At 34.8% G+C, this 14,411-nt stretch overlaps 1 protein-coding gene across 1 annotated transcript; it reads left to right on the plus strand.

The window, feature by feature from the left end:
* The first annotated feature begins 11,638 nt into the window (after positions 1-11,638).
* Positions 11,639-12,847, plus strand: LOC129292325 (histone chaperone ASF1-like). The gene is made up of 2 exons (XM_054929898.1): positions 11,639-11,885; positions 12,708-12,847. The coding sequence occupies exons 1-2, from the start codon at positions 11,639-11,641 to the stop codon at positions 12,845-12,847; spliced, it is 387 nt and encodes a 128-aa protein (XP_054785873.1).
* The last annotated feature ends 1,564 nt before the right edge of the window (positions 12,848-14,411 follow it).

The following is a 14,411-nucleotide window of genomic DNA, read 5'->3' on the forward strand; positions in this document are numbered from 1 at the left end:
GTGTATGCTACGTCGCGACATGTTGCTCTCTGTGCCATGCATCGTGATATGTTGCAAACTAATGATAGTAGAATCAAGAAACTTTTGATGTGTCCTAGTTCTCTGTCTGACATCTAAATGATATGATATAGGTGTACATGGAAAGGTCATTTCATAAACTAGCTAATGGCACCGGATTCACTTCCAAAACAAGTCACACTAGGAAGTTGAACACCCAAACACATTTTAACCACTTTTCACAACTTTCACAAAAAAAGGTGTCTAAAACCCATAACAAGTGCTGAAAGCCTTTCCTAACACTTAGATCATGTCTATTGAACCTAAGACTATCAGTACAACACATCATATGCACTTAAATATCTATATAACATAAAATCACTTCTCAACCCCTTTTTCACCAAAAAGAGAAGGGGGAGGCAATTACCATTGCATTACATAAAAAGCCATTTTGACATGTTTAAAACATCATTTCTACACTTATCCTAGTATTTTAGCCCTATCAACACACACACACACACACACACACACACATATATATATATATTTCTTAATACATAAATACTCAGGGCCTAAAATACAATTCTGACATTTGTAATAATAAAATAGTGCAAGTACAACTATATGCAACCTAAAATTGGCAACCATATGTTATTACACAAAATAAATAAATACAAGAGGCATACTAAAGGAATACATAAATTCCTAGGCCTCATTAGCTTTATCCATCTTAGTACCAGAGCTAGAGCCTGAAAAGTATTAAAGAAGAGTGAGTCTAGTCACTTAGTAACTAAGGTAAAGCTTACTCTATGTAGTTATATATCAATTTTAAATCAAACACATGTAGATGAAACTAAGTACTTAAAACATGCTTTATCACATAGCATATCTTATGAATCTAGTTAGCACATTTTCATCTCACAAATGCTAGGTACATAGCCACAAGATACTCAGACATGTGATCGTGACCCGCCACAACATGTGACTTGCCATAACTTAAAAACATAGACATGTCATATATTTATATAGGCAATGATCAACTAACGTTATACACTCCTTATTTCTTCAGACTAAAATCGTGGTCTATAATATTAAATAGGACTCCATCTGTGTGACTGGACTATCTAAACTCACCAATTGTGAGGTGTGACCCGACCAAAGATCACATGACTCACTCTCAGATCACGGCTTCCCCCACTCTTGAATATTTAGGGTGTCTCATACCTTAAGCTATTCTCCTCATTGAACTGGTGGAGAAAGCTAAGTTTTAGTCTCTTGACAAATTGTGGGATAAGACTATACCCCCATGCACTGGAGGACAACCTAAATATTATATAGATTTTTCTCTACTCTCAATCCCTAGGCGAACTCTTGTCCACTGATCATGTCATATATAATTCTCAATCATCTTTACATGTTCATTTATTGAATATCAAAGTCAACATGTTGGGCTCACGACTGAGTGCTACCTAAGTGAGCATAAATCCTTATTTTCACTTATAACACATAATCACATCACTTTTAACCTCTTATATTCCTTTTTATCATATTCATCATCAATCACTCATTCACAACACATTGTAAAGAGAAATTCTTTTCAAACACACATTCACTACTTTAAAACTCATTTTACAACCACTTTTGCATGTTTAACACACATCATATAATTTACATGGACACTAAGTTTCAATGCATGTACCTAATTTCACAAGTCAAAATTTGCATGATAAATATATAATTCACATAACAATTAATATATAACTACCCAAAGTAGGGTTCCTCCAGTTATATCAAACCTTTGAGAGGTCAAATGTTTATCTTTCAATGTAATAGCTTCCAAGCTTGAATTCTCAAGCCAAATAAGTGTCTAAGAGTTCAATATACAATTTACTAAGTTAACTTTTATCTCACACATTTTAACTCTAATCTTCCCTTTTTAGATTATTTAATGCCTACATTGCTTACATTTAGGCCTACCCATTAAGTTTATTATTTATCTTTAACATTATATAGCTTTATTGAATAGCCACATTGTTATTAATACTTTAACAATTATAATAATGATAGATTAAATGTCCATTTTTGGATATTAATGGGACTCATCATCCCACAACCACTAAAATCATTAATACTAGGTTTAAATACCTTAAACAACTCTTATTAACTCCATTTGAGTTAATGGGTTTAGACCCATAACCTATATGGACTGAAATCATCATCTTCATCTAAACCCTAACTCAAATCCTTGAGAAAATGGAAGAGAAAAGGAGAAAAAGGGTTTAAAATCTTACCTTGGATGATTTGAAACTTCAAACTTCTCAAATCCTCCTTTAGATCATGCCCTAACAGAGTAAATGTGAGTTTTCTTTGTTTCCCTTTTCTTCCCTTCTGTTTTCCACATTAGTTCACAACTTATTTTTGTAGAATTCATACTATGCACTGCGACACCTATCCCCACACGCCGTGGCATGTGGTATAAAGAAGGCGACTCTCGCCTTGTGGCCCTGTGCATTATGACACACCATGGCATATGGCACAGAGGCTTTTCAACTTGTTTTTCTCTATTTTTAGTTCCCAAGTGACCCAATTTCATGTTAACTTACTTAGTTATCCTAATTAAGCCTAATAAATCAGGGAATTAAAAATTAGGATGTTACAACTCTCCTCTTCTTTTAAGAATTTTGTCCCTAAAATTTGCTTAATCTAGCAAAGCTAGTAAATCATACCTCATTGAAACAAGTGAGGATTCTGCTGCTTCATCTTCTCCTTAATTTCCCACGTAGCATCATCGGGATAATTCCTTTCCACATGACTTTCACAAGTCAAATTGTCTTGTTCCTCAGTTGTTTTCCTTAACATCATCAATTTTCTCTGGCTTAGCTTGATATATTAGATTCTCACATAACTCTACATCTTCAAGTTCAATCACATGTGAAGGTTTGAGTTAGTATTTCTTTAATTAAGACACGTGGAATACGTCATGTACATCCAACAAGTGAGGAAATAAAGTATGCCAAAGGCCCAATTCTCTCAAGAATTTTGAATAGCCTAATAAACTTGGGAGTCAACTTCTTCGTATGAATAGACCTCTTAATTCCAGTTATGGGTGTGACCTTTAAAAACACGTGTTTACCTACTATAAACTCTAAAGTCTCCTCCTTTTATCTGCATAGTTCTTCTGTCGACTTTAAGCAGTCAACAACTTCTAACAAATAATCTTAATCTTCTCTGTGGTGACCTATTATGCTTCTCTCACTTAACTCAATCTAACAGAGAGGTGATCTGCACTTCCTGTCATATAAGACCTCATATGGATCCATTTGAATGCTTGCATGGAAACTATTGTTATAAAAGAATTTTGCCAAAGGTAAGTGCTTATCCTAACTACCACTCCACTTGATGGCATAGGCACATAGCATATCCTATAGAGTTTGTATGGTTCTCTTTGTTTGATTATGGTTTAAGGGTGATAGGCCATACTGAACTTTAATTTCTTACCTATGGCCTCATGCAGTGCTTTCTAGAAGTTCAATGTGACCTCGGATCATGATCCGACACAATCTCTTTTGACACTCTATGTAATCTCACAATCTCTTGAATATAGACCTCTGCAAGCTTCTCTAAAGTGTAATCAGCTTTAACAGTTAGAAAATGAGCAGACTTAGTCAATCGATCCATAATTACCCAGATAGCATTATGATTTGCTTGGTTATGTGGCAATCCCATAATGAAATTCATAGAAGCACAGTCCTATTTTCACATGGGAATTTCTAATGGTTGTAACAATCTTAGGGGTCATTGGTATTCAATCTTCACCTTCTAACAAGTCAGACATTTAGAGACGTACTCAATCACATCTTTCTTCATGCCAGACCACCACTACTAACTCTTCATATCTTAATACATTTTGGTGGCTCTTGAATGAATGGTGAACTTACTCCGATAAGCCTCGGTCAGAATGGTCTCTCGAACCCCTTTATCTTTGGGTACACATACTCAGTCTCTGTACACTACTAACCCATCATTATTGAACCAAAAGTCTTTAGCCTTATTTGCCTTAATCTCATCTTTAATCCTTAATAAATACTTGTCTTTCAGTTGAGCCTTTCTCAAGTCTTTCCAGAATTCATAGGTAATTATCGTCATATTCAAGTTATACATGACAAAATTTAGATTTTTCTGGTGTTTACTAGAGAAATCATCTAATAGCTTGTACTCATGAATTATCAACCACGCCATATGAATAGTCTTGCGACTCAAGACATTAGCCACTACATTGGCATTTCCCAGATAGTATTTCAACTTGAAGTTGTAATCTTTTAAGAATTCCATCCACCTTCACTGTTGCATATTCAACTCTTTCTGATCAATCAAGTATTTGGGGCTCTCATGGTTACTAAACACCTGAAACTATAAACCATATAGATAATGCCTCCATATCTTCAAGGCAAAAACTACCATTTTTAACTTAAGATTATGAGTTGGATAAATCCTCATATGGTCTCAACTAACTAGATGTATAAGCCACAACTGTCATCTTACATTAGTACACAACCCAGTCCCTTAAGTAATGTATCAATGTAAACAACATATAGCCATTTGGGATCTGGAATAGTCAGTATTGGCACTGTAGTTAACTTTTCTTTCAAAGTTTAGAATGCCTCTTCACACTTCTATGTCTAGACAAATGGTTAATCCTTCTTCATTAGCTTTATTAAAGCTGATGCAATCTGAGAGAACCCTTAAATGAATCTTCGATAATAGCCAACTAAACCCAACAAAATTCTTATCTCAATTACTAAAGTTGGTCTCTCCTACTATAGTATTGCATCAACCTTATGTAGATCCATTGCTATGCCATCAACAAAAATGGCATGACCTAGAAATTTCACCTCTCATAGCCAAAACTCACACTTGCTCAATTTGGCATACAACTTGTGCTCCTTCAACACTTGCAATACTATTCTCAAGTGTCTTGCATATTCTTCCTCATCTCTCGAGTATATCAGGATGTCATTGATGAAAACCATTATAAATTTGTCTAAGTAAGACCTGAAGATCCTGTTCATATAGTCTATGAAGATTGTAGGAGTATTCATCAAACTGAAGGGCATTACTAAGAACTTATAGTGCTCATATCGTGTTTTGAACACAATCTTAGGCACATCCTCTGCCTTAACCCTCAACTGGTGGCATCTAGATCTTAAATCAATTTTAGAGAAAACTGTAGCTCCGATAAGTTGGTCAAGCAAGTTATCAATCTGTGGTAATGGATATTTATTCTTAATTGTCTCTTTGTTTAGTTGTTTGTAGTCGATACATAACCTCATACTCCCGTCTTTCTTCTTTACAAACAACATAAGTGATCCTTATGGTGATACACTCGACCATATGAATTCTTTCTCAAGCCACTCTTCAAAATACATTTTTAATTCTTCTAATTCTGTAAGAGCCACACAATATGGAGCCTTAGAAATTGACTCGATATCAGGTACCAAGTTGATTGAGAATTCAATCTCTCTTTCTAGCAGCAATCTTAACATTCTATAATCAAACACCTCAAGAAACTCATTGACTATTCTAATTCTATCAATTCCCTCGTTGTACACTGTGTGTGAAGAATAGTAGATCGTGAATGCTTAACAATCCTCCTTCATTGACTTCTCTACTTGTAAGGTTGACAAGAACTTAAGAGTCTCACCATCTACCACTGACAGTGACTTGATAGGTTCATGGTTAACATTTGTTATTGTATAGATTGGTAGAGAAACTATCTTTTTATTACAGTCAAGCGTTGCACCATTAGTAGACAACTAATCCATCCCTACTATCACGTTAATGCCACTCAAAGGTAAACATATTAAGTCAATAATAGTGACTTTATCACCAAACTTCAACTCTAGTTTTAAACAAGCCCGATTGGTCCTCAAAAATATACCAGTTGGTGTAGACACATTTATAGAAAATAGCATTTTAAGCACATGCAATTTCAATCTCTTTGCATAATCATCAGATATAAAAGAGTTCATGGCACCAGAATCAAACAGAGCATCTATTTGTGACCATGGAGTGAGATTGTACCTCTAATTAGCTTTGGTCAAGCCTCAGCCTCTTCTCTGGTCATGGTAAAAACTCGCCTTGGTATGACAGATCTCTAATTTAGAGCAAAAATGTTCTCTAGGTAGTACTTGGCTATATTTCACACCTTATTACATCTAAAGCAAACCAAACATTGCCCTTAATGATGTTTCTCGCATTTGTAGCACTGCAGAGTTCTAGCTGGCACCATAACAGATGAAGCTGTAGATCACTACTAAGACGTTTGATTTCTAAACCCGCCCATACTTCTTAAGGCATTGCTCTTCTAGTTGGATCCCCTAGATTAAGACCCTTTTTAGAAGCTCTTCTTCTAGCTTCCTCCAACACTGTATCTCCTAGACATACTCGAGTTAAAACCTCTTACTTACTCCACCCATAGGGCTTGTGTAGGAAGAGAATCTCCCTTGACCATCTTTCTTCTTCTCTTCTACTACTCTATTCCTTCTAGCTATAGCTATAAATTTATTGCACATAACTTTAAAGGAAGTAATATCAAAGGCAGCTAACTACTGGGTGAACTCAAGCCTTATCTTATTAAGAGATTGCTTGGCCTTCTAATAGTCATGATCATGGTGACTCAAGTAAGTGGAGTACTTTGATAGCTTGTTAAACTTTGCTATGAACTCCTCCTTATTCATATTCCCCTATTGAAGTCTATGAAATTCTGCCTCTTTCTCCGCTCTGAATGAGGTTGGGAAATAATAGGCGAAGAACTGCCTCTTGAATTCTCTCTGTGTCAACTGTGAGCTATCCATCAGCCTCACACTTTTTTATTATTGCTTCATTGTGTCTTTTAGCATGAAAGTGGCTAAGAGAACCCTCTACTTAGTCGTACAAGTCATAATTGAGAAGATGGTCTCGAGCCTGTTGATTTACTTATCAACTACTTGATCCTTTATAAAACCCTCAAAGAAAGGAGGATTTAATCTTGTGAATTGCTTTAAAGCTATGTCTATAGAGCCTTCCAACTCGCTCATCCTAGGCCATACCAGACATACCAACCTCTCGAGAATACTTTCCTTATAGTATTCTTCTTCTTCATGTCCATGCACCTCAACGTGCACATCATTTCAGGCTTCCTCTTGGTCAACCCCAACACTCTCAACTATCTTGCTACTCTCCTTAGGTCTCTTTTTGAGGATCTCATCATAACCATATATTCTTTTCTAGATATACCTCAGTTCATCCAAGGCATTATCTTTGTTACCTTGTTGAAGTTTCGGTTATTGCTCTTGGTTCTCTAGTCCTTGTTCCGATCTTTGCACATTCTATAGTGCATTTTCTATATTTTTACCTCTTGTTTACACCATATTCTCCCTTTTTAAGGATGGAAGCGATCCCAACAAGGAAAAAGGAAGTTAGCACTAGCTCAGTAAGGGAAATCAAAAGGTGTAATAGGATATTGCCAATTCTTTATATGCAATTCACAATACATCTTAACCATAATGACACAAACCACAAACCAATTCTTAAAACTAGAGAAATTGATACCAAGTTGTAATACCTCAATCAACTAACTATAATTAACTAATAAAACTTATGATAGTCAAAAGATTAACCCATAAAGGTGATTATTAAGTTTTAGTTCAAAATCAAGGGATCCCAAGTTTTTTTAATCAAATGAAGTTTAAATCAAACACAATCTCATATATTAGAGTAACAATAAGTTACAGAAGCATGGGATATCTCGAAGGAGTAAAAGAAATCAAAAACAGTTGAAAAATAACATGTTTGCTGTGAAACAAGATAATGAGCTGCAGCATGTTGCTCTCTATGCCATACACCGTGGCTTAAGCACTATGCTCCCTCGCATGTTACATGCCAATGACAGTAGATTCTATTGTCATTTGATAGCAGAAATGGGAAACTTTTGACATGTCTCAATTTTTCATCTAATGTCCGAATGACATGATTTAGGTGTCCATAGAAAGCTTATTTCATAAATTAGCTAATGGCATGAGTTTCAATTTCAAAACAAGTCATACCAGAAAGTTAAACATCTAAACACATTTTGATCACTTTTCACAACTTTCACACAAAAAAGGTGTCCAAAATCCACAACAAGTACCAAAAACATTTCCTAACACCTGAACCATGTCCATTATTATTGTCTTAATCTTACTTTTCATCAGTAAATAACCATTTAGTAGTTAATACCTTGTACACTATTTGTCAATTTTCTAAGTGAACTTGTTATTATCCCAACCCTATTTGTCACTAGCAAATAACTATTTAGTAGTTAATGCTTTGTACACTACTTATCAATTCTCTAAGTGAATTTGTTAGTGTCCTACACCCTACATGTTACTAGCTAGAATATAATTATTTAGTAGTTAATTCTTGTACATTAATTGTTATTTTTGAGTGAATTTCTTAATGTCTTACTAGTATATATGCATTGTATACAATCAATTACATTTCAAACCATAACCACTAGAATGATTTTGGGAAAATTACAATGAGGTCCCACACATCAAACTTAAATACTCCTAGGTCTCATAAATAAGCCAAATTACTATGAAGTCCTATGGTCCTTAGCGGTGATTAATTTTAGAAATAAAATGACCAAATTGCCCTTAGCTGATTTAAAGGGGAAAACAAGGGAAAGAGGAAGTAGAAACCCATTTTTGAGCGTGATAGGGGGCCTTATTTTGAATTCCGAGGCATGATTGAAACTTTCTACTTTGCCTAAAATTAGTTATCGAGGTCCTTCTAATTAGGAAGCATTATCTTCTCCTCTATTTTCATCTTTCGTTTGCACCTTGGCTGAAACCAAAACCTTCCGCCATTATTCATGTACATGTTTTGCCATTCAAGGTCCTTGTCTCTTCTTCCGCCATTTTATGGATGCATCAGGTTTTCCTCTCTCACTTTTTGATCTGTGCATTGTAGAAGAGTGTAAGGGGTGGTTTGTCGCTGTTGGAAGTTTGATTCACGAGTTCTCTTCTCCCCTGTTCTGTCAACTACTTTATTTTCCTTCCTTTGTTAGTGAACGCTAATTAAGGTGAGAAGCATAAGCATCAAACTTTTCTTCTTGTTGATCTTGTATGCATGGTGTATGATTTAATTATCTATGTTGCAATTTTTACCTCTTATGCTCCTGTACATGTTTGATTGGGATTTTAATCTTTGAAAATCTTGAAGTGTGAATGCTTGCAAGTTTTGTTTCCAATTGCACCTTTAGTTAAAGAAGATAAACTTGAAACTCTCAAAGTAGGATAGCACTAGTGAAAATTGTTAGAATTCTATTTGATAAAATATTTGAAGTAAACGCTATTGAACAATTTAGAATACCTAATATGGATTCTCTTACTGTGGCTTGCAGTGACTTCTATGAGATATTCTTTCCAACACTTAATTTTGTTGAAAGTTTGATATTTTCGTTATTTTCTTATGACAAGTGGGGTTAGGACATTAACAAGTTCACTTAGGAAATTGATAACTAGTGTACAGGGTATTAACAAGTAAGTGGTTATTTGGTGATGACAAGTAAGGTTAGGACATTAACAAGTTTAGTTAGAAAATTGATAAGTAGTGTACCGAGCATTGATAAGTGTGTGGTTATTTACTAATAAAAAGTAGGGTTAGGACATTAAGAAGTTCATTTAAGAAATTGACAATCACAAATGTTGACCTGAAGCATGAAGTAAGGTCACTGGTCTGGACACATGAATGGCAACATGATAAATGCCAAAGCTTATAAAACATCACACAAACACATTACACATCAGTTGAACCATTATAACTACAGTCATAGAATTGAATCATGAAATTGTTCATTCTCCATCAAGTAGCCTTGTTCAAGTTTGAAATGTTAAGAAAAACCAAAAAGAAGAAAGAAGCACGTTGATGAATTTACTTGGCTTCTTACTGTAGAGTAGTTATTTTCTTCCGATCTTCTTCTAAAAACTTTTTGTGCAGGAGAGGCAATAGGATATTGTAAGAAATGAAAGTTTGAAAGTATAATCCACATTACCTTAATAGTCATGTAGCTATATATCTTACTTGTGCTTATCATCCTTGCAAATGATTTTACATTATTAAAAGATTTCATCATCCGATAACAAAATAAGAATCTATATCTTAAAGCTAATGCAAAGCCCTTTCAAATTACTTGTGTAATTAAGGGCACTGTAGTTCTCTAACAAAACCATCTCTCAATGAAAATCTACTATTTTCATCCCTATTGGGACATTAACAACTTGTCTTAGGAAATTGAAAAGCATGCATATATAGTTGTACATGTAGGTGGTTAATCTGTGTCATAAGTGTTATGATTCTGATTTTCACTAATATTAAACTGTGTGAATTTTCAATTGATTGTAGATGAAGGGAGAAAGAAAGGCCAATATTTCTAGTTATGTAAAGTTTGTAAAAGAATTCTACAATAAGAACAAGGGGAAGTATAAATCAATTGGCGAAGGACAGGGAGGTTTGATAAAAGCATGGGACAAGTTATCACCAGTAAAGAAGAAGGAATACTCAAAGAAAGCAAAGGAAGAGAGAGGAGAGATAGCTGTAAAATATATTGTTCCCTTTCATACTCATTGCTCTCCCAGTTAGTTTTTAGAGATTACAAAATATGTTAGGGGAAAGGACAAATTAAGGAAAAGGTGTGAAAAGATTTGGCTTTGATAAATTGCTAAGCATAGGATGCAAGAAAAAACAGAGAGATATCTATACAGAGTTGATGTGGGCACTTGACCCTCCAACCCAAGAAATATGCATAAGAGGGAAAGTAAGAAAAATAAATGCAAAAGATGTATAAAATTTACTAGGTATAAAGAGTGAAGGCAAGGAGATAACTGGAGAAGTAGACATCAATGACAAATCATTCAAGAAATTAAAGGAAACTTATTTCAAAATGCCTTACAAGAATATTTTAAAAATGATAACATCCGAAAAAGAGGATGCACAATTTGAGATGTTGTTTTTAATGTATACTTTGGACACTTTGTTGTGTCCAATAGCAAGTATAGGGGTTGGTGACCGTGTTTTGAAGGTTGTACATGAAACACATAAAGGAATTGGTAAATACGATTAGGCAACGTATGTGTTGACTGAACTATGCAATAAAGTGGACATGTGGAAGCAACAATTCAATAAAGGGAAGATAACTAGAAGCAAGAATGTTGGAGGATGCATCTATTGTCTCATGGTAAGTGTGTAGTTGTAATTTATAACATGATAGAATACGGATCATTATATCTTCAAAGTAACATGTCAAAGTTTATACAAGTTTATTGCTTCCAATATTTTCTTCTTGGCTAAGAAGAAGCACCTAAGCCTGATGATGCCCTTGCATATTAGGATGGGGAGAAGGTTGTCGGAAGGGTAAAGGTAGAGAAGAAGAGCATCCAGGGCATATTGCATGATCCCATGAGTACAGATGGTAGTTTTTCTACCAAGTTTTATCCAACATGTGCTTTTAGTCACCCGGTATGTATAGAAAGTGATCTTGCATTCATTTACCAATTTTCCTATGCTGGCACATAATTTGTTTTATAGGAAATAAGGAAGATGTATGTAAATGAACCTACAAATGAAGCTTCTATGGGATTCAGAAAATGTTGAGAAGACAAAAGGATATGGTGATGAAATAGAAGAAGAAGCACATAAGGATTCTAAAGAGGAGGATAAAGAAGAGGAAGAGGAAGTTGATGAGGATAATCCAGAAGAGGCTGATGAGGATGAAGAAGGTGAAGGAAAGGATGAAGAGGCTAATAAGAAAAGCTCTGAAGAAGGTGAAGAAGGAGATGAGCAAGGAGTTGAGGAGAATGTTGAACTGGGTGAAAAGAAAGATAAGGAAAAATTCAAATGAGATGGGGATGAAGGAGAAGAGAAAGAAGAAGAAGGAAAAAGAGAGGAGACAACTTGTGTACATGAGAGCATGGATAAAGGAGGGAAAGAAGCGACGGGGCAAGTGGGAGAGTTAAGTATACATGAAGATGAAGCAAAAGAAAAAGAAGTTGCAAAAGGGATTAGAGAGCTGTAGATTGTAGAAGTAAGAGAACCTAGGAGATCATAAAGGTACAAAAGACCTGCCATAAAGTCTCCTTGAGTTAGACTTAGTTAGAGGAGGAAACTAGCTAAGAAGGAGTGTTTATTTCATATGTGCACAACATCATGTGATGAAGATGAGGGAGGGAGGTAAGTCATCACACTTGATTAAAAAACACACCACCTAAACTTTGTTATTAATCAAATGGTTTTTCTTTTCTTCAACAGGACCTTTGTGCAGATTTATGGATTTTTCCTAACTCGTGCTGAGCTTCAATGTCTTAGTGGAACTAGATAGATCAGTGATAGCGTATGAAATCTATAGTCTATGAAATCATTTTACCATTACACAAATATTAACTTACTGCTCTTGTAATTCTATTTTGCCAATTTTAGTTTATGACAATGGTTGCCAGGACATTAGTTAGAGATAAAAAAGAGAATGAAGGCAGAGTTAGGAGGCACATTTTTGGTTCAGAGTTTATGGAAAAAATGGTAAACAACCCTTGGTCTTAGACTGTTGTTGACAATAGCAGTGAGATACTACTTGAATACCTGGGATATAATATTAGATATTGTGACTTCATCTTTGGTCCTGCCCTATTTGTTAGCCATTGGTGGTGCTATGTCTTCAAGACCTGTCTTGGATTCATTGGTGAGTATTTCTGAGTATGAACGGAGAAAGAAAGAGGGTGAGAATATTAAAAAGGGCAAGAATCCTACTGGGAAGAGGAGGAAAAAAACAGGATAAGCGGATATAAAGGAAAAGCTAGCACATGCTTGTGTATGTCTGTACTTATTAATCACTTCATATTAACTTGTCATTTCCTTATTTATAGTTGTTAATGGACATTATTAACTTTTATATAGAGGGACTGCTTTCACCAAATGCTCCTGACCGTTAAACCAGATTTATTTAGCGATGACACAAGGCTAGATGTAATTTAGCCTAAAGTTTGGGTGTAAAAGGATACATGAGTGTTATTTAATTAATGGATTTAGCTTATGTCTAAATTTGCTGTGGCTATTATTGAGTTTTCTAATTTAGTACTTTTGTTGTAAATTTTAATTGTAGTCATTCATGTGTTGTACACGTCATCACATGGTTACAGTTGTGGAACAACACTTACTTGGGTAAGGACAGTTATATGATGCCAGAATACTCAGAAGTATGAATGTCTTGTGAACTACTTTGTTAAAACTTGTGAACTATAAACCCATGATATTTCTAATATGATTGTTTTATTCTTGTAGGACGACTTTTGACATATGAAGGTTGAATTATTGTGGTGGCTTGTCAATCATCATAGCAATGAGAAGGAACCCATTGTGATGTTTATGTCATTAGGATCCCACAAGAACAAGAAGAAAAGATAGAAGGACTAATCAAGCTATGCATATCATTTAAGATCAAATTAGGGTAAAGCTAACTGTGAAATTGCACTTTGTTAATGTTCTTGCTTTATAAATGTACTATGGCTGTATTTACTTGATTATACAGTGTTATCACCTTTGTAAAGGCTATAATCTTAGATATTGCACTTTGTAAATGCTAATTTCCATGGTGATTACTATTTTTATTTCTTATGTCATGGTGTTTAGTGGTTGAAATTTTTAATTGGGACAATAATCGTTAACAACTACGAAAGGGGGAATGACAAGTTAGGTAGGGAGAATGACAACTAGGTGAGGTGCATTCACAACTTATATGTTTCAGGTATAACAAAGCCTTTTTAATTCAAACAATTATCGTTAACATTGGGCAAGGGAGAATGACAGCTGGGAAAGGGGGAATGACAAGTTGGGTAAGGGGAATGACAACTGGGTGAGGGGTATTCACAACTTACATTGTTTCACGAGTGATAAGGACCTTGACAAATGCACAATTATCCTTAACAACTAGGTAAGGGGGAATGACAACTGGAAAAGGGGGATTTATAAGTCATGTAGGGGGAATGACTACTTTTTATTTATTCACTGTCAACAGGGTTTACACCAGTATTTACAACTTGAACATGTAGAGCAGGTGTATAAGCATAATCATCCATGCATTTACATAATATTGATAATCCATTCTAAAAATAACTACATAGGCTACATGGATATACTATACTTTCAGATGCATTTACAAAAAAAATACTATATGCAGTTACAAAAAAATATCAGCTACATAATACAAAAAATTACATCTTCCCAATATTAATCAGCATGGATTAGGGTTCTTGCAGGTCCTGGAATTATGACTAGTCTCATGACATCTTCCATAATGATAAAGCTTTTTCTTTTAAAATTGAGATTCACATCTTTTTGTCTTA

Source organism: Prosopis cineraria, unplaced genomic scaffold (genome assembly GCF_029017545.1).
Source record: "Prosopis cineraria cultivar Desert tree isolate PC_DT_omini unplaced genomic scaffold, ASM2901754v1 PC14, whole genome shotgun sequence".
NCBI classification, from domain to species: domain Eukaryota; kingdom Viridiplantae; phylum Streptophyta; class Magnoliopsida; order Fabales; family Fabaceae; genus Prosopis; species Prosopis cineraria.

Coding starts and splice junctions, on each gene's coding strand:
- LOC129292325 (XM_054929898.1), top strand. CDS start 11,639: ATGAAGCTTCTATGGGATTCAGAAAATGTTGAGAAGACAAAAGGATAT. Junction 11,886..12,707: donor TGAGGAGAATGTTGAACTGG/GTGAAAAGAAAG, acceptor CCTATTTGTTAG/CCATTGGTGGTGCTATGTCT.